Source organism: Cervus elaphus, chromosome 32 (assembly GCF_910594005.1).
Source record: "Cervus elaphus chromosome 32, mCerEla1.1, whole genome shotgun sequence".
In the NCBI taxonomy this organism is placed as follows: Eukaryota; Metazoa; Chordata; class Mammalia; order Artiodactyla; family Cervidae; genus Cervus; species Cervus elaphus.
The window spans coordinates 10,730,461-10,750,053 of NC_057846.1; the positions used below are offsets into that span (position 1 = coordinate 10,730,461).

Consider the following 19,593-nt stretch of genomic DNA (forward strand, 5'->3'; position numbering starts at 1 on the left):
CTGCTGCTCCCCGAGGTTCGCGGTCCAGGTTCGGAGGGCCCCCCGTCGTCCTGCGCCCCGTCCCCGCTGCGGGGACCTGGAGGTGGGGGGCCACGTTTCTAGATACAAGAACAAGTTTCAGCGTTTCCTCTACCTGAGTGTTCTCAATGTTGCCTTTTTACTCCGGAGTCTGTACGGATGTAGGCAGTTTTTTAACCACTAAATGTTTCAACAACGCATCGTCCCTAATTTTCCAAAAACTTAAACTCTAAATTCCATTATTTTATTTTATGTATATTCTTTTTTCGGGGGGGATGGGGGGACTAGGACACAAAAGAGCCTGGTTTGTGGCGGGGCCCACGCCAGCGGGAACCTGTTTCTCGCTCGGTAGTGGCGGAGCTGTTGGATTCAAACTCAGTCTGTACGCGGTGCGAGGGGTCCAGGCCGCAGCCCGCGCCTCCCGCGCGTCCAGCCGGCTGGCCGCGGGACCTCCCTGTCCAGGAAAGGGTTAAGCGAGCGGCGAGGGCTCTGGGCTGGCGGCCGGGGGCCGGGGCGCGCCGGCGCGCTCCCGAGCACGCGCTCCCGGCCCCGGGCTGCGGCCGCCCTCCCGCCCGCGTCCCCGCCTCGGCGCGTTTCTCAGATCCGCCGGCGCCCGGCGCGGCCTCCAGGACGCGGTGAGTGCCGGGCCCCGCCGCCGCGGCGGCCGAGTGCGCGCTGCCCGGGCCGGGGGCGCCGGGGGCACTCGCTGGGCCGACTGGCGTCGCGGGGACCCGGAAAGACGCGCGGGCCCCCGCGGGCGCTCGCGCAGGTGCGCGGGAGGCAGCCCGCCCGCCCCCGGCGTTCTTACAGGTGCGCGGGAGAGGCCGGCGCGCGCGCGTCGGGGACCCCGGCGAGGGCTCCGCACCCCGGGCGCGGGAGGGCGCCGGGTGGAGGGCGCGGCGCGGACCTGCGAGGTAGGGGTGGGCCCCCAGGGGCAGGCAGCGGCTATACGGCCCAGGAGGCGGAGGGTAATTGGGCCCGGGGTCCGAGAGTGGGCACTGCCCGGGACAGGGGTGGCCGCCCGGGCGGGGGCGGTGGGGAGCGCGGGGAGACCGCCCGGTGGCCCTGCTTGCCGTGGGGGTGTGGGGTGCCGCCCGGCTCCGGCTCCAGGGTGCCTAGTGGAGGGGGCGGCGCGGGGACTCCCCGGGCCCTGCTGCCGGAAGCGGGGGGCGACTAGCCCCTGCGCCGTGCCCGCGGCGACCGCCTCCGAGGACACAGCCCCAGGGGAACCGTGGTCTCTCCGTCGTTCCCGCCGCCGATCGCGCTTCGGCGAGCGCAACCCAGCCGGAGCCAGCTCGGGGGCGGAGCGGCCGGAGCCGGCGGGGAGGAGCCAGGCCCGCGCCCCGCGCCCCGCGCCCCAGGCCGGACGCTCCTTGGGGAGGCGGCCCGGCCCAGTGGCCACGTTTGCGGCCAGCGGGGCCGGTCACTTCCAGCTCCCGAGGAGTGCCTGGGCCTGTGCTCAGCGCTGCGCGGGCCTGGCTCTCGGGCGGCCATGGCCGGGCCGCGCTGCCTCCGGAGCATCCGTCTCGGCGCCACAGGAAGCGGGTGGGAGGGCCCTCCCGGACCTGGGACCGCGGAGGGGTGGGAAGTGCCGGAGTGGGTGCAGGGGCTCCTCGCCGGTTCGCCCCCATCACCCGCCCTGACTGCCTTGCGGACCCCCCGGGGCCCTCCACGACCCCCCGGGAGCCCCTCCTGGTGCAGCCGGCATTGCTGGGGGCTCGCGGGCTGCTGGGCTGGCAAGGTAGCCCAGCACTTTCTTTTCTCGGAGTCTGCCCCACTGACCGACCAGACGGGCCACCAGCGGTGCTTGTCGCTTGGGTTGGAACGTGCCTGACATCACGATGGCCGGGGGCGGGCGCGAGAAGAAGCCGCATTTCAATAAAGACAGCGTGTGGCCGGCTCACGTGTCTGAAGGGGAGGTTAAATGCATTTCCGCGGAAAGCCTCCCGCCCGCCCCCCAACCGCATTCAGGCGGGTCCGGCAGTGTCTGCCACTCTGGCGTGGTTGCTCCTGTAGCCTTAAGTAAGTTAAAAAAAAAATTCCACCGCTTCTTAGGTTCCTACAAAACCACATCCTCTATCTCCACCCACCCCCACATCTATTCTAAGGGCAAGGAAAAGAATAGATCAATGTAATAATTATTTCTGCTCAAAGCACTAAAGGCGCCTTGCAGGCAGATTTTAAATCCCTGTGCAGCCCCTCAGTGGGGGTGGGGGGGGGTGCGAGTTCACTCTGTTCCCAGCCTGTGATCAGGCCGCCTCCCTCCTTTTGGCGTCAACCAGCAGGTACTCAGCTTCCAACTAGGACCCTTAATGGACCGCCAGTGTTCCCCTGGCCTCTTAGGCTGAGCTAATGGTGCCCTATTATTAGGAGTCCTCCCTACCCGGGAAATGCAGAAGGGAGCACTCCATCCCTCAGATTTGCCCAGGGACAGGTCCCCTGAATGCACTGCAACAGGAGGTTCCAGCTGTCCCTTTGGGGACTAACAAAGCAAATGTTTAAAGAAATAAAGTCTCTCCACCTTTTAATGTCAATTGCAGGGGATACTGCTGATAATATAATTAGAATGCAATGAAAAGAGTTCAGAGATTTTGCTTACAGGCCATAAGGCCCTCTTGGGTATGGGAGGAGGGGAGGAGACAGTGAAGTGTCCGTGGTTCATCAGAATGAGCTGCTGGGGCAGCCTGGCTTTGTGCGGTCCCCTGTGATCCCAGTGTCTGGGTGTTCCTGGGGTGGGACCGTGCCGGCTGCTGGCTCCAGCGCTGGGAGAACAGAGGGTCTGGGAACGTGGTGAGGCTGTCTCTTCGTCCCTGAGCATCTTCCTGGCAGCCCCATCGCTCCGTTTCCGTATGTGCTCATACAAGCTGCCACGCTGGCACTGGGGAAGCAGGAGGCCTCCTTTCAGCTCCAAGTCCACTCTCGTCCCTGAGCTGAAACCAGGCGGCCCTCCGTGCTGTGGGGCCTCCATCTGGGATCCTGTTTCAGTTTTTTTCTAAATACCAACAGCATAAATTGTCTGTAATCACAGCTCTGCGGTGAATCTGGAACTACTTAGGCGGCTGTAATGCCCCTTGGCCTCCCTAGTTGGAGGTGCGGTGGCCCAGGAGGACGGCTGCAGGGCTGCCCCAGAGGTGCCCGCAGGGCCGTCGGGGCACAGACCAGACCCACCCTATCCCCCAGCGCGTCCTCCTCTGCTGACCCTGGGCGGCTCTGTTCTGGGGAGTTCAGGGATTAGTGTCTCCACTGGGGCCTTGACTTGGTTTTTCTCTTGGAATTATTGTAATTACTCTAAAATGACAGTGTTGGCACCCGCAGCTCTTTGTTAAATAGTTAACAATGAGCACTGGCTTTTGGGATAAACTAAGAACTTCCAGGAGTTTGCCTTTTGCCAGCAAGCCAGCTCCTGCTGGAAAGAATATTAAAATAAACAGCACTTTGGAAATTGAAACCGTTGCAAGTCTTATACAATATTCAATGGATTAAAAACCAATTTCTTCCTTTCACAAACATCTATCGAGTGTCTGCCCCACCCAGGTCAGGCGCAGTTCTAGGTGCTGGGAGTATAATGGCATTTAAAACTGACACAGCCTCTGTCTCCCCCAAACTGTCTCGCGGCAGCTTGGGTCCTGATATGGTGAAAGTGATGTTAATTCGTGTGTGGTAATAAGCAGGCAGTGTCTCTGAAGGAAAGGAACAAACCCCTATGAAAGCATCTGATGCGGGGATTGTGAGTTGGGGTCTGAAGGGTGAAGCCGAGCAAAGGAGGACAGGGGCCACCCCGCAGAGATGGTGGTCAGAGACGCTGGCGTGTCAGAGAAAGAAGGCAGGCCGATGGGCACCCTGGCCATGTCAGATTTGTGACTTAATACACGTTTATCCCTCATTAACTGTGGCATTTCCTCTGTAAATTGACGGAGCTTTACACACTAGGCCTAGATGGAGTAGGACGTGGATTAACTTTGAAGAGCTGAGACCACATGGCTCACAGAGTGAGACTGCCCAGGGGGAGGACGTGGACTCGCGTTGTGTAAGCAGGGGCCCCTGTGCTGAGGGGGGTGCCCTCAGCGCTGTCCCTGAGAGCCCTTAGTCGCGGGGCTACGGTGCAGACGCCGAGCCGCTGCCTCTGTCCAAGCCAGGGTTGCCTCCCGCTCCCACTGCAGCACCCTGCTGGGCCCCCCGCACCGCCCTGGCCCCCACAACCAGTTCCTCAGACAGACGTCAGAATGGTCGCTGACAGGCACGAGCCTTGTTATGACACTGGGTGGCCGGTAGCTTCCCGTGGGCCGCGGTGCCCAGCACAGATAACAGGAAGCCCGCTCTAGCCGGCGGGGTCGTCTGACGACCAACCGACAAACCTACTGGCTGCTGCAGACTGAGTGTCTGTGTGTTCCCCAAATGCACATGCTGCGCCCAACACCCAGGTGATGGTATTAGGAGGTGGGGGGCTTCAGGAGGTGATGAGGTCGTGAGGGTGCAGCCCCTATGATGGGCTAAGTGCCTGATAACAGAGACCCCGCGGAGACCCCAGCCCTTCCTCCAGCTGAGGACACAGGAGAAGACACAGTCTGTGAACCAGGGAGCGGGTCTCAGACACTGTGAAGAGTAATGACATTTCCTCCAAGTCTGCTGGTCTGAATATTAATTTCATCTAAAAATACCTTCACAGAAATACCTGGCATTTGAGCAAACACCTGGGTGTGGCGGCCCAGCCAGGCTGATGCATCGCCACTGTCCTGTCCAGATGGGAAGGGCGACACGCAGTGGCTGCTCCGTGGGCAGCCCTGCAGGGCCGTCGGACACAAGCGGGCTCCGTTCCGGCTCCGGGAGTGATTCTCAGATGCTCCTGGCTCTGTCTTCTTGATCCTCCAAGTCGTCCTCCCTTTTTCATAAAAAGTGCCTGGTGCTTGCAGCTGAGTGATTTTCTCAGCCTGCCTCCTGGTCTCTTTGAGCTGATCTGTCCCATTGACTCCAAGCTGGCAGAATCTCTTCCTGTGCAATTATCTTAAAAACACTGTGGGCTTTCTATGGATCTGCTGGGATTGAAGCCATTAGACAAAGGTGTCATCCAGAAATCCACTCAGTCCTTTCTCCACCTTGGACTCCCTGCAAGGCTGCTGTGAAAAGCATCCTTAAAATTCCTAGAAGCCCTGTTGTTTACCGCAGGACCCTTCCAGGGCCTCTGCCTGGTGCCCCTCAGATACCAGGAGGTCTTAAGGAGAGATCAGATTGTGCTGCCTGGACTGATCTTGGCTCTGAAGCTGGGTCTGAATTCGACAGTCTTGGAGGCGCTGGAAAGGAGAAGAGCTTCATCTGTGAACCCAGTGAGCCTGCTTCCTTTATGTTTCCTCCAAATTGCACTTGAAAACGAAACCCTTCCTTCTCCAGCTCCCCTCTTCTCTCAGGTCACACAGAGAGCACTCAGCAGCCACCCCCGCCCCGGCCCCCTGGAAGTCTCCTCTGGCGTCATCCCCAGCCCACTGAGCACCCTCCTCTCTGGCATCGCGGGCCGCGGTGCTGCTGAGCCCTGCCGCCCAGCGCCCAGTCCAGGAGCCCCGCCGGCCTGTCCTTCAAGCCCTGACGCAGTTGCCCACTGCCAGCCCAGCTGGGGCCACCGCGCTGTTCCTGCCTTGCTGTCAGCCCCGTCCAGGCGGCTCCATAACTGACCACTCCAGACCTGCCGGCTCAAAACTGCAGGGCTGCCGTGCCCTGTAGACTTGTAGGCTGGGCAGTCTGGCGGGGAAGCTCGATGGATGCCCTCGAGGCCGCCCACATCCGCTGCCAGCTGGGGGCACGGGCGGCGGCGCTGGGCCCCTGGCAGCACTGTCTCTCTGGGCTCCAGCTGGGTCCCCGGAGGCCCCGGACTTCTCACACGTGGGCACCAGGCCCCTGAGTGTGCGTGCTAAGAGCGGAAGCGGCGTGATTGCCGTTTTCGGCACAGCCTCCCTCACCGCAGTGACCAGCGTTTAAGATCCGGGGGCACACCCGCGGGGGCCGCTGTCACCCGGGAGGTGACCGCCCCTCCTCTCTCATCCTGTCCACGCGGCCAGGCTGCACCAAGGGGCCTCGGGGACCATGGGCCACGTCCCGCGCCATCCCGCCGCGCCCCCTCCAGCTCCTTCCGCGGCTGCGGGCTCCCAGGCTGAGCTGCCCGCTCCGAGGTGCTGAGTGCGGCCCTCCGCTCACCCTCCCGCGGCCCGGCGCCCTGGCCCTTGAGGTTCGTGTCCCGCCGAGGCTGGGTGTCCAGGTCCGCGCGCAGGGTCCTCGTGTGGGGAGAAGTCAGCCTCGCTGGCCCTTTGGTCTCCGAGGGCGGGGCGGTGTGGGGCAGGGCTTCCTTGCATAACTCTAAAGAGATCAAGGCCAGCGGCCCAGGCGGAAAGCCTGGGAGAGAGGGCCCCACCCCCGGGTGCTGGCCATGGCCCAGGCCCTTGGCGCGGTGGAGCCCACCCTGCCCGGGAGAGCCCGCTGTGTGAGGGGCTCCCGGAGTCGGCTGTGCTGGGACCAGACCTGCAGACGCCCTCCACCCCGCTGGGCCGTGGGGCATCACAGCCGCCTCCTGCACTAGCGGGGTGCGGCCACCTCCTTGTAGACTTCCAGACCCCAGAAGACGGCGGAAAGGGCGATGTGTATGTGTGTGTGGGGGGGTGTCACACCCTCCCCAGAGTCACTACTGCCTGGCCGCCTGTGGTGTCTGCCCGAGTGGGAGTGCTGTTTCCCAAAATAGCCTCTTCCTGAGACTGAGGTGACCCCTCACCCTGATCCCACCGCAGCCCCGACTCCACACCCACATTTGGGGGAAATGCAGTGGAAACCAGTATGTTGGCAGCCGTCACCTATAAACTCTATTTAGGCAGATGTTGGGCTTCCCAGGTGACTCAGTGGTAAAGAATCTGCCTGCGATGCAGGAGACACAGGTTCGATCCCTGGGTTGGGAAGATCCCCTGGAGGAGGACATGGCAGTCTACCCCCTGGAGAATCCCATGGACAGAGGAGCCTGGAGGGCTACAGTCCATGGGATCAGAAAGGGCTGGACATGACTGAGCAGCTAACACTTTCACTTTCAAAGAGTTTGCAAAGACAGCAGGTTGATAATATATTGGGTTGGCCAAAATGTTTGGGTTTTTCTATATAATGTAACAAAAGCCCTAGCTAATTTTTTGGGCAACCCAATAGTTTCCTTGGATTGAGTCTCAAGATCATTTAAATACTTCGTTTTTGCATCCACTTATTCCTGGCTGTCTCAGGACTGTCCTGATGGGAGAGACCTCTCTGATGCTCACATGGAGGAACTCCCACTGGCAGACCGTGTCTGGATTTCTGCTTCAGAAGCCAGGTGTCAACAGTGAGAGACGAGCTGGCATTTCATCTGCCTCCGCGTCCCGTCCGCCACCCTCGTTGCTTAGAGGACAGAGATCACATGTTGAATTTGGATGAATTCCTCCCTGTAAGCTCTCCGCCAGGTTCCTTGTCTCCTGACAGCCAAACAGAAGGCGGTTCTGCTCCGCTGCGGTTTCCAGGCAAGACTCAGGCCCTTTCCCAGGACCTGCTGAGCCGGAGGGGGCGGGCCTAGGTCAAGAGCATCGCTTCTGGGAACCGGCAGGATACCTGAGGACACGGGCGGGGCGGTGGTGGTGGGGGGGCTCTATTGTTACATCTTAACCACAACAAAGCAGGACAGAGGTCAGAGACAGGGCTTTCTAGCTGTGGTCCATTCGTGCCAACAGCGATAAGTAAGCAAGTGCGATTAGTAGAGAGGGGTCTGGGTTCTAACTTGCCAGCAACGGGTGTGTGATCTTGGACAAATCTCTCTATAAAACCAAGAGCTTAGAGCTTTGAAAATTATAAAATGTGAGTTTTTATTTAACTTCTCCACATTTCAGTTTGACCTTGACTTTACTCACATACTCTAGCACTAAGAATATGGCAACTTAGGAGTCTTGTTACCTAGTGAGTGACTTAATTATGTGTGGCTTCCATGAGAGTCAGTCGCAGTCCAGATTGATTATTTAATTGATGAATACTCATTACACATATGGGATAACATTTTTAAGTTGTAAGTTATGAAATAATCAAACACCATTAATAATGTGATTAAAATATCAATGTTATCCCAGTGAGCTGTAGTACATGTTATCATCTTGCCGTTTACACTTCAAATCCTTAGGAAACCAGGTGCTAACCCAGCAGGTGGACAACACTTCCCCCACCCCCCACCAATCCTGTCCCTTTCACACTTCCATGAGTGACACACAGTTGTTGTTTTTTTCATGTTTAAATGTATGTAAATAGTATTATGGTGCTCCCAGGCAGCTCAGTGGTAAGGAATACACCTGCCAATGCAGGAGACACAGGAGACAGGTTCAGTCCCTGGGTCAGGAAGATCCGCTGGGAGAGTAAATGGCAACCCACTCCAGTATTCTTGCTGGAGAATCCCAGGGACAGAGGAGCCTGGGGTACAGTCCATGGGCTCACACAGAGTCAGATATGACTGAGCCCAAGCATGAGCAGAAGATCGTATTATATGGCATCTTTCTGCAAATGGCAAACCTTCCAAAATTCAAAATTATGTGTTTGGAATTTATTCACACCGGTACATGTAGATGTAGTTCATCCATTTTAATGTGTGTGGTCCTTTTGGCAGTGATGGAAAATCAGTCTAAAAGACGTTTAATCAAGCTTTTTGTACAGAAGGACACAAAGCATTCTTTCTGAAACAGGCTGCCTTGTCACCTCCCTTCACTTCTTTGAAGCCATCAGAGGATGCCTGTTGTCATTTGGATGTGAGGGTGGGGTGGGGCCCGGCCCTGCTCACCCCGGGGCTCCTGGCCGCGCCAGGCTCTCCAGTTTCTGAACTGGTCAAGCTTGTTTCCAACCCAAGGAGTCTGTTCTCTCTTCTGCTGGCCCTGTGTCTGGTTCCCTCCTGCTCTCAGGAATCTTCCCCAATGCCAGTAGAAACCAGGTCTATCATGCCTCTCAGACCCTTGTTTACGTGGTTTGTAATTCACTAGAATTTGTATAATGATGGCTTAGGTTTACTTTCTCCCTAGACTGGGAGCTCTGCGGGGGCCAAGGTCAAGTCTTTTTGGTTCCTGCTACCCTCTAGGACCAAGGGCACTTCCTGAAATATTGTGGGTGTTCAGCTAGATCTGCTCAATATGTGAACCAAGTAAGTGACAGAATACTATTAATTATTTATCACCGCTAATGGGACTTTAACAGATTGAAGAACTGGGGGAAGTGTGAATTTGTTCAGCCCAGGCAAGTCTCTCACTTCTGACTCCAGCTTCCCATCTCTGCTGGAGAGCTCACCTCTGATTTCAGAGGATGCACAAGACAGCCTTATCTTAGAAGAGTTCAGGTTACTCAACCGTTGCTCGGAACTGGGTCTCATGGCTACAGGTTTCCTGCTGGGACTGTGGTCCATGCACCTCTTTCCAGCCCCGGTGGTCCCGTGTGGGATTGCAGTGTTCACAGTCGTGTCTGCCCAGGCCAACATCTCCTGAACCTGAGCTGCAAACAAGAGGCACGTGTTTCTCTTGCAGCGCGTTCTGGCCTTGCTCCCTGAAGGCGCATCTGGAAACCAAGGGTGTCATTTGCACTCATCTCACTTGGGAGTCTTCCAAGTGACGAATGCACACGTTTATCTCCACCTGTTCTCCTTTCAGCTCCTCGGGGTCTGTGACTCCGTGGAGCACAGGACCATGTTGTAACGGCACCAAGTCGGGTCCTGTCTGTGTGATGTCACGTTTGGTGGTGATTGAAGGCACAGGGTCCCCGGAGCCCGAAGCAGCAATGCCCCCGAGTCCCCCCACTCTAGTGTGCAGATTCAGGAGTGAGAGTCCATCTCCTACCAAGGGCTGTCTCGTGAGTCACGATGCTCTGACACCGTGTGTTTCTCTCAAATATAGACAAAGACTTATGATCTGACGAGGGAGGCGGAGTGGTGAAGCTCTCCTACAGATCTTCATGACCTAGTTGTCCTGTTGGATTAATGTACATCTCATCCCTTCACCCCGGGCATCATCTTACCCAGATGGCTCGTCACTGGCGACAGCCAAGGGCACAGAGACGCTCCCCTGATTTCGGCTCTCTGACCCTTGGGGCCTCTCTCCTGCATAAACTGAGGCAATGTGGCTGCAGCAGGAGGACTGGCAGGCCGTGCTCTTGACGGCGCTCTGGGAGGGCAGGGTGCAGGGTTTGCACGCAGAGGCACACCTGTGTGGGTTTGCACGCACACACAGCCTCACCGGGCTCATCAGGGCGCAGGGTCAGCACACACAGGCACACCTGTGTGGGGTGTGCACACACACACAGCCTCACGGGGCTCATCAGGGCATGGGTCTATATACACAGGTACACCTGTGTGGGGTGTACACGTGCACACAGCCATGCAGGGCTCACCAAGGCGCGGGATCAGCACACACAGGCACACTTGCATGGGGTGTGCACGCACACACAGCCTCACAGGGCTCATCAGGGTGCGGGATCTGCACACACAGGTACACCTGCGTGGGGTGTACACATGCACACAACCTCACCGGGCTCACCAGGGCATGGGGTCTGCACGCAGAGGCACATGTGTGTGGGGTGTGCACGCACACACAGCCTCACGGGGCTCACCAGGGCGCAGAGGCAGTTCTGTGCTCACTCCGCGGGTGGAGAGGCCTTTCTGGCCAAGGATGAGGGCCGAGCTCAGGGCAGACCTGGGAGCAGACGGCTCAATGCCTTGTTTTCCAGCCTAAGGAGTTTGGACTTTGTGAACAGCTATTACGTAAAGGCTTTTCTTCAGGAAATTCTCTAATTTTACTTCCACCAGTGCATCCCTGCCAGAGAGTCAGCCTGCTGTTATTCCCCTAAATCACGCCCACACAGACAGCCCCAGCAGCCCGTTCCCGCCAGACCTGCCTGCATCTCCATCTGCTTCCCTCTCCAGGCTGGGACAGCCCGCGCCGTCAGCATGCTGACCCCTGGACACGCTGGGCAGCGGACCAGACCCACCAGCGTCTCGTAGGTGTCCCTCAGCCAGGCACGCGGATGCGGCAAAGACCCGGGCTTCACCTTCAAAACTGGAAGGACCTCCCTGGCGGCTCAGTGGTAAAGAATCCGCCCGCCAACGCAGGAGACTCAGGTTTGATTCCTAGTCCAGGAAGATCCCACATGCCTTGGAGCAACTGTGCGCCACAACTGCTGAGCCTGTGCTCAAGAGCCCAGGGAACCACCGCTACTGAAGACGGCAGGCCCTGGGGCTCGTGCCCCACCACAGGAGAGGCCATCGCCACAGCTAGAGAGCCCCTCTGCACTGCAACCAGAGAACGCTGGCACCCTGCAGACCCAGCACAGCCAAAATACACAATAAAATTAAAAAAAAACCAAAACAGAAGTAGCAGACAGAAGGACCCGGAGCATGGGGCGGGCGCTGGGCAGCATGGATGCTGGAGCCAGGCAGTGGGCCCCATCTGGCTCAGCCACCTGCCAGGCGCTGGGCTGGTTAATCATATGAAGTTGGTGAGACTGCTTCACATCTCATTTCCTCTGGCAAAACAGGGCTAAAAACTGCAGCCCCACAGAAGGGCTCCTGCAAGGGTCACGTGTGTAACATACGACAGCAGTTCCTGGAGGATAGACGAGACAGGCGTGAACTGTGTCACGGCCACTCCTGCACTGAGGCTGCCTTACAGTCTGCGGAGTCTTAGAAATGTCCTTCGTGAAAAGCAAGTTAAAAATTACAGTGCCGTAGGCTGGCAGAGTAGACTCAGGTTAACGTCATCCCAGGATTCACTGGCTGCTCACTGTGTGGGTGGGGTCGTCCTGGTGTGTGTGGATCAGCGGCGGGCAGGGTCAGGGAGTGGTCCTGAGACCCTGCTGTCAAAAGCAGGTGGCTGGACACTCGGATTACACACACGGCAGGCCTGACCCAGAGGACCCCCAGAAGGAACTGGCTGCAACAACAGGCGCTGCAGGTCTTTAGATAAACTTCCTAAGTCTGTTCATTAATGTTTTTAAAAAATTGACTTTATTTGAAAGGGAGATTCTTTTTAGCAACCTATATCATGATAATGAAACATACTTAATTTTAAATGATCTGATGTCCACATTAAGTGCATAAATAATGTCCACATTTGGAAATCATACACAGTCTTTTTTTCAAAAAAATTCATATAGAGAGGGAAGAAATTCATAGGAAGAGGCTAAAAACTTCTGCTTGGGTATTTACACTGGAGAAGAGATGTATATCCTTCACGGGAAGTGCTACCTAAGTTATATTTAAAGCAGACATGTTCCTATTAAAATATTTTCTCACCAATAGTCAGGAAGGATCCTGTTACTATCGCACACCCACAACTCTGCTGACACATCCCTCCAGTCAGTCACAACCACAGGCGGAGAGGCGGTTGTTCATCTAACAGCCCCAGAAAGGTGGTCGGGGGAGGCCCTTCCCGAGCCACGGTCAGCGGGGAGTCTGGTGGTTTCCTTGCTGTCAGGGCGGGCGCCAGGCTCAGGATCCTCCCAGAGCCTCCGAGGGGGGGACTCTGATTCCAGAGCCAAGCACAACATGGGGAAAAGTCCCTTTGGAAATCCCGGACTTCCAACCAAAGCAACCTGACCTGAGCGTCTTGGCAGACCTGCCAATGCCTCTGAGGACTCTTATACACAAAATGGGCTGATTCCTTCCCATCCATTTTAAGGCCAAACCACAGTAACGGGTCATTCTGGGGGAGAGGGTTTCGCTCTGAAAGTTGAGTTTCTTGAACGTCATTTGGGAAAGGAAGTGGTCCCCTGCTCTCTCCTGGGGATGCTGACCGTGTGTCCTGCGCCGTGTGTCGGGGTGGGGGTGAGGCAGACCTGTCAGCCTGCAGCACCTTCCCTCAGACAGCGGATGGCACACGGGGAGTGGGCACGGCCGTGCCTGCTAAGGCCACTGACCGCCTAGATTGTGTCTGTTTCATCACGCAGCTCTTGCCCAGTGCAGCTATGACAAAATTTCTGCTTTGCCCGATTCTTTCAGGCTTTAAATGGATTCTGGAGAGCTTTTAAAACATGAGAGTTCCAAACTCAGGCTTTTCAAGTGAGTCCCATGCCCTGCCTTGGCTTCGAGTCTGTGATGACTTCCAAGAGGAGAACCCGCAGGGGTTGGGCCTGTGCACATTCTGATGAGAGTCAGGCCAGAGAGGGAACTAGGAAGTTCTGGAACTCTTTTCCTGGCCAAAAACTAGTTAGTTTTCTGAGGCCCAAGACTGGCCATACCATACAGAGAAAGTGTGAAAAGAGAGAGGCAAATCAGAGAGCCCGTTCTCTGGTTTTATTTCAGACGGAGGTGTACACATATATTTGAGTAAGATATGTAAGTATGTGTTACTTTTTATCTAACTTCCCCTGAATGACTCAGCTGACTAAGAAAACACCTCTGGCATTTTGGGAAAAAGCCAGAACCTTTGCTTATAAAATCTGTGCCGGTTTCCAGTCTGTCATCACATTCCGGTCACCAGGGGCCGGAGTTCATCTCCACCTCAGTGGACACAGCGCCTCCCCAGCGGCTCCGCGGGCTGGGGCACAGCTGAGTAAACACGCAGCACCCCCATGACCCTCACGCCTGTGGTCAGAGTTTCAGCCTGTCCCCACCGTCCCCACGCTGCCTTTCCACACGTCCTAGACAGCGCTCTGCACGTGGGAATATGCCCACAGGGTACTGTTAAAGTTTCTGGGAAATAGAGAGGGAGGGAGGGGAAGAGAGACAGAGGAAGGGAGAGGGAACTGAACATCTAGAATTTCCAACTCTGAGACACTTGTATTTCTGAGAATATAGGAAAGCCTTTTTCCTAACATGGCCGCAGGAAAGAGCCGGGCAAGGATGAGTGTTTACATATATACATACACTCAACCCTGCACATTTATAGGGATCAGGTAACAGTATTAAGTATGGTTAGCAGAGAATCAGAAGCAGCTGAGGGTAGGTGGTTACATGTCACTGTATCTCGTCTAAGAGGCGAACACAGCCTGGAAAGACGGCGGGCCTGGCTGCGTGCATCTGGCGGGTTTCTCTTGTCCACAGCCTCTTTGTAGGAAAACCAGAGCACAGCTGCCCCACCCCTTATGCCAAGAGCCCCCCTCCAGGCTGCCGAGTCTCAGTGAAGATTTGGCCAATTTAGGAAAGATGGTTTATTCTTCTGATTCATCTGCAGGCGCTCACCTCTGCCTTCCAAGGAGTTACGTGGGTTTTGTTCTCTGTTTCGTTTCGTCTTGGCTTCTCTTTGGGGGCATGTGTGCTCTTTGGAGCGTCCCTTTCTTGGAGGTTTTCAGAGGTGTGGTGCGGAGAAAGAGCCGATCAAACGGGTTTCAGGTTGGAGCCTCGGAGGCCAAGCCCACACAAGAGCCCTGGCTCAGCAACTTTCTTTAAATACTGGTTGTGACCAAATTTGAGATAGCTGACTGGATCAGGTTTCAGGAAAACTGTCCCAGGGTAGAACTGAGGAGGTGTCATAGGCTAACCATGCTTTTCTCAGTGAGAGTTCTTAATTTCACACATAACATCTCATTAGCTTGGAGTTTGGGAACGGTTGATATTGACTGTCACTGATCCCCAACCCAGCAGTTTTGTGGTTCAACCCAATGTATTAATATTTAAGGCCCTTGGCTGAACCGGGTCCTTCTTTACAGGCCTCACAAATCAGGGGAGGAACAGTCTTTTAATTCCTAAATAATATTCACTGAAGTATCTCTCCAGCACTGAAAAGTCAAAATCCCCTTCCCACCAAATCTGAAGCCTACAGCCTGTGGGGGTGCTGGGGACAGATGGTATCACATGAAATCGCCTATGGAAAATGCAAACTCAAACATCCTCTCTTTCCCCGTAAACAGGAACACGAAGAGCTGGTGATACGACATGGAAACACCTGATACTCCGACAAAGGAAGAGGAAGGTCCCCGGTGGATGAGTGAGGAAGACGGGTCTAGTGTGTGCACTGACTTGCCCTAACGCCCGCCTGGCGAGTGAATTACGCATCCCCACCCGCCCCAGGTGAACACTGCCGAGCCAGGCCCCCCGCTCAGCCCTAATGGCGAACGGGGGTCACACACGAGGAGAAAGCTCCCCGGGCGGGTGCCTGTAAAGCAGGACTGAAAGTCAGGGTTGGGAAGCGTGGGCCGCAGCCCGGCGCCGAGCGCGGACGCGATGGGATGCGAACAGATGGACGGTGACTCGGAGAGAGAGGGCGGGCCCGGTGCTTAGTACCCGACAGCTCGGCCCGCAGAGCGGGAGCCGTGCCCAGAGCGTCCCGTCCGCCGCGCGGAGCCTGGACCGCACAGACCCGGGCAGACGGCCGCCAGCCCGCGGAGGCCGCGCTGGGGTCACAAGTTCAGCCGCGAGCGGGAGCGCGCTCCCGCCGACACACCCCTTTCTCGGGAGAGCGGGCGGGCGGGCGCGAGCCGAGCGGCGCGAGAGCGAAACCCGCTGTGGACACAAGTGAGGTCTGATCGCGCGCCCGGAGCCCGGAGGAGCCATCGACCTTGGGCGGCCCGAGTCTGGGCGGAGTGATGCGGGGCTGCTGAGCGGGGACAGCCGCCCGAGCGCGCGCGCATGGAGAGCCCGGTGGTCCCCTGCGTCCTCTACCCGGGCGACGGAGCGTGCGGCCAGGCCGGGGGCCGGGGCGGCGCTCCCGAGGCTCCGGGAGAGGGCAGCCTGCAGCCGCCGGACGCGGCCGAGGGGGAGGGCGCGGCGTCCCCGGCGCAGACACCCTGCAGCCTCAGCGCGTCCCTGTGTTTCAGCTCCGGGGACGACTCCCCGCCGCAGTCTCGCGCCTCCTCCGCGGCGGAGGACGCAGCGGCCTCGCCGCCCTCGTGTCGCAGCGGCCGGGGGGTGGTGGAGAGGCAGTGGGGCGTCGGCAGCGCGGGCGCCGCGTCCCCGGAGGAGCCAGAGTCCCCGGAAGACTCCGCGTCCCCCGAGGAGCCCGCGTTTCCCGGGGAGCGCCCGCCGGCCAAGGAGCCCGCGTCCCCGGAGGAGCCCGCGGACCCCGCGCCCGTGCCCCCCGGCGTCGGCCCGGAGCACGGAGAGCCCGACCTGCTCATCGAGGTCTCGGGCCGCCGGCTGCGGGCGCATAAAGCGGTGCTGGCGGCGCGCAGCGACTACTTCCGCGCGCGCGCGTCCCGGGACGTGCTGCGGGTGCAGGGCGTGGGCTGGGCGGCGCTGCGGCTGCTGCTGGCCTACGCGTACAGCGGGCGCATGGCGGGCGTGCGCCCCGACAACGTGGCCGACGTGGTGGCCGGCGCGCGCCGCCTGCAGCTGCCCTGCGCCGCGCAGCGCGCCACCGATGCTGTGGCGCCGCAGCTGAGCCTGGCCAACTGCTTCGAGGTGCTGACCGCGGCTAAGCGGCAGCGGCTGGCCGAGCTGCGCGAGGCCGCCTACCGCTTCATGAGCGACCATTACCTGGAGGTGCTGCGCGAGCCTGCCGTCTTCGGGCGCCTGTCGGGAGCCGAGCGCGACCTGCTGCTGCGCCGCCGCCTACGCGCCGGCCGCACCCGCCTGCTGGCCGCCGCCCTCGGGCCGGCCGGGGAGCGCGCGGGCAGCCGGCCGCAGAGCCCCTCGGGGGACGCGGAGGGCCGCGGCGAGGCCGCCGTCTACTGCTTCCACGAGGCGGCCGGCGAGTGGCGCGAGCTGACGCGGCTGCCGGAGGGCGCGCCGGCGCGGGGCTGCGGCCTCTGCGTGCTCTACAACTACCTCTTCGTGGCTGGAGGCGTGGGGCCCGCGGGCCCCGACGGCCGCGCCAGGCCCTCCGACCGGGTCTTCTGCTACAACCCGGCCACTGATCGCTGGAGCACCGTGAGGCCGCTGCGCCAGGCGCGCTCGCAGCTGCAACTGCTGGCCCTGGACGGCCACCTGTACGCCGTGGGCGGCGAGTGCCTGCTCAGCGTGGAGCGCTACGACCCGCGCGCCGACCGCTGGGCTGCCGTGGCCCCGCTGCCCCGGGGCGCCTTCGCCGTGGCGCACGAGGCCACCACGTGCAACGGCGAGATCTACGTGTCCGGGGGCTCCCTTTTCTACCGCCTGCTCAAGTACGACCCGCGGCGCGACGAGTGGCAGGAGTGCCCGTGCAGCAGCAGCCGCGAGCGCTCAGCCGACATGGTGGCCCTGGACGGCTTCATCTACCGCTTCGACCTGTGTGGGGCCCGCGGCGACGCGCCGGCGGCCGTGCAGGCCGCGGGGGTCAGCGTGCTCCGTTACCACTGTCTGGCTAAGCAGTGGAGCCGCTGCGCCTCGCACCTGCGGCCCCCGGGCGCGCCCTCGGGCCTGCAGCCCTTCCGCTGCGCCGCGCTGGAGGGCACCATCTACTGCGTGAGCCGCGCGGGCACCTGGCGCTTCGTGCCGCCCGCCGAGGGCGAGCCCGGCGCCGGTGACACGGGCCCGGAAGGCAGCTTTGAGCTCCATTCGCTCCAAACCCCGGCAGACGCCCGGGGCCTGCTCTTCCCCTTCGTGCTCAACTTGCCGGAGGAGAAGCCGGACCGAGGGGAGGAGGGCGCTGCGTAAGATGGGCCGGGTGGTCACTCGGCATGTCCCTCCGCGGCCCGAAACAGGGAACGCCCCGTGGGCCGAGGTCCCAACTGGGAACCCGGAAGGGCGCAAGGGGAGCGGAGGCGAGGGGAGAGGGTCGGGGGTGGGCGCTGCCCACGGGGATCACTTAGGAGGTAGTGCTTGTTGCAGGGCCTGGGAGACCGTGTCCAACGCTGCCTCAAGGCCCCCTTTCTACTCTGCTTTCCTTCTGCTTTGCTTTGCTTTGCTTAAGGGGGGGTCGATGGATTAAGATGCAGGATGTGAGCAAATAACTTTGCAAATAAGATACAACATACCTGAGAAAGAAGGAAACAATCAGAGACTGCGCTTCCGGGTGCAGTGGGTGGGCTTGAGTTCTGTGGGCTGCGGGGTGCCAGCCCCCTTGTTACTGCCCGCTGAGAAGGCCCTGGGAAACACGGAGGGGCTCCCAGACTGGAGTCCTAAATGAGGCCAGTGTGAACCATATTCCTGGAAACACCTGAAAGAAGGTCATACTATTTTTAGCTTGGAGTTTAAAATTATAACCGATAAATCAAGCTCTTAAAGCTTTTCTAATTTAGTTTAAAAGTTCCTGCGCTATGTGCTCAACTTGCAATTGGCTCAACTCCAAATGTAAGAAGTATTAAAGATGAAATTTTTGATTCCCAATAAGGTCTTCTGTCCAGTGAGCACTGGAGATATTTCCTGTCATTGCAGGGGCCCCAGACGGGGTCAGAGGTCCACACACCTGGAAGCAGGTCCCTCTCATCACCTAACTGAGGTGGGTTTAATACTTTCAATTTAAAGGGTGTTCATCATTATGTTCTGGAGAAGGCAATGGCACCCCACTCCTTACTCTTGCCTGGAAAATCCCATGGATGGAGGAGCCTGGTAGGCTGCCGTCCATGGGGTCTCGAAGAGTCGGACCTGACCGAGCAACTTCACTCTCACTTTTCACTTTCCTGCATTGGAGAAGGAAATGGCAACCCACTCCAGTGTTCTTGCCTGGAGAATCCCAGGGACGGGGGAGCCTGGTGGGCTGCCGTCTATGGGGTCGCACAGAGTCGGACACGACTGAAGTGACTTAGCAGCAGCAGCAGCATCATTATGTTCAAAGGTGTAGCAGTGACTGACTCTTACTTGGGTTTTAGATCAGGAGAGGCTGACAGCGGCCTGGTGCGCGCCTGCTTTGAAAGCGGGGCCAGATGTGCCCAGCCGCAGTGATGTTTTATAGTGGTCTTGAAGAGAGCAGTATTCCCCCTGAAAGGGGACTAAAATCCTTTCTTGTCTGAGAGTTCTAAAGAAAAACATACAGGTGTAGTTTGAACCCACTAATTGTGATGTTTTAAATATTAATTCTGTAACTCTGAGGGAACTTTACTTTTACAACCATTATTCTAAGAAAGCGTGGCAGAGTGACAGCATATTGACACGAGAGGGAGCAAGGTAGTTTGGGGCTTTCCTGGGGGCTCTGCGGTAAAGAATCTGCTGCCAATACGGGAGACTCGGGTGAGGAAGACCCCCTAGGGGAGGAAATGGCAACCCACTCTAGTATTCTTGCCTGGGAAATCCCATGGACAGAGGAGCCTGGTGGGCTGCAGTCTGTGGGGCTGCAAAAGAGTGGGACATGAATTAGCAATTAAACAATAACAAAATAGTGTAGTTCAGCAAATGAACTACTTTTGTCTAATTGTGAACTCCAAAATACCATTAATAAAACTAACATGAAGTTTCACTACTGTGATAGGGCACAAGGATTAAAAGGCAGGGTTTACTATTTATTAAACATTTAAGGATAAAATATATATTCATAAAGAGAGGCCAACTGACTTGGATTCTGAATCCAATCCACTTTTTTTTATGACAGCAAAAGTGCCCACTGAAGGTTACTGGCACAGAAGTCGATGAAGTCACGTGTAGCTTACTGTGGTTTCCTCATGAATCAGTGATGGGAGGGAACCTGCCTGTGCGATCTGTGGGTGGGCGGGGAATAGGTTATGCTTCCTAAAGTGGCAGTGGTCATTAAAGTGGTCAGTTAAGCATGCTTAGAAATTCAG

The 19,593-nt window shown here is 58.0% G+C and overlaps 1 protein-coding gene and 1 non-coding gene across 9 annotated transcripts; both read left to right on the top strand.

The window, feature by feature from the left end:
• The first annotated feature begins 524 nt into the window (after nucleotides 1-524).
• Nucleotides 525-17,869, top strand: KBTBD11 (kelch repeat and BTB domain containing 11). Of its 8 annotated transcripts, none has more exons than XM_043893591.1 (2): nucleotides 525-653; nucleotides 14,872-17,869. In XM_043893591.1, exon 2 carries the CDS (start codon nucleotides 15,590-15,592, stop codon nucleotides 17,531-17,533), a length of 1,944 nt encoding a protein of 647 aa, XP_043749526.1. In that variant the 5' UTR covers nucleotides 525-653; nucleotides 14,872-15,589; the 3' UTR covers nucleotides 17,534-17,869. The 8 variants fall into 8 exon arrangements, with proteins under 8 accessions (XP_043749526.1, XP_043749522.1, XP_043749529.1 ...); XM_043893587.1 differs by having other exon boundaries at nucleotides 538-653; nucleotides 10,949-17,869; XM_043893594.1 differs by lacking the exon at nucleotides 525-653 and adding an exon at nucleotides 700-828.
• On the top strand, nucleotides 6,880-6,950 carry TRNAR-GCG. The gene has a single exon. It is a non-coding gene; the product is annotated as a tRNA-Arg (tRNA).
• Nucleotides 17,870-19,593: the final 1,724 nt, after the last annotated feature.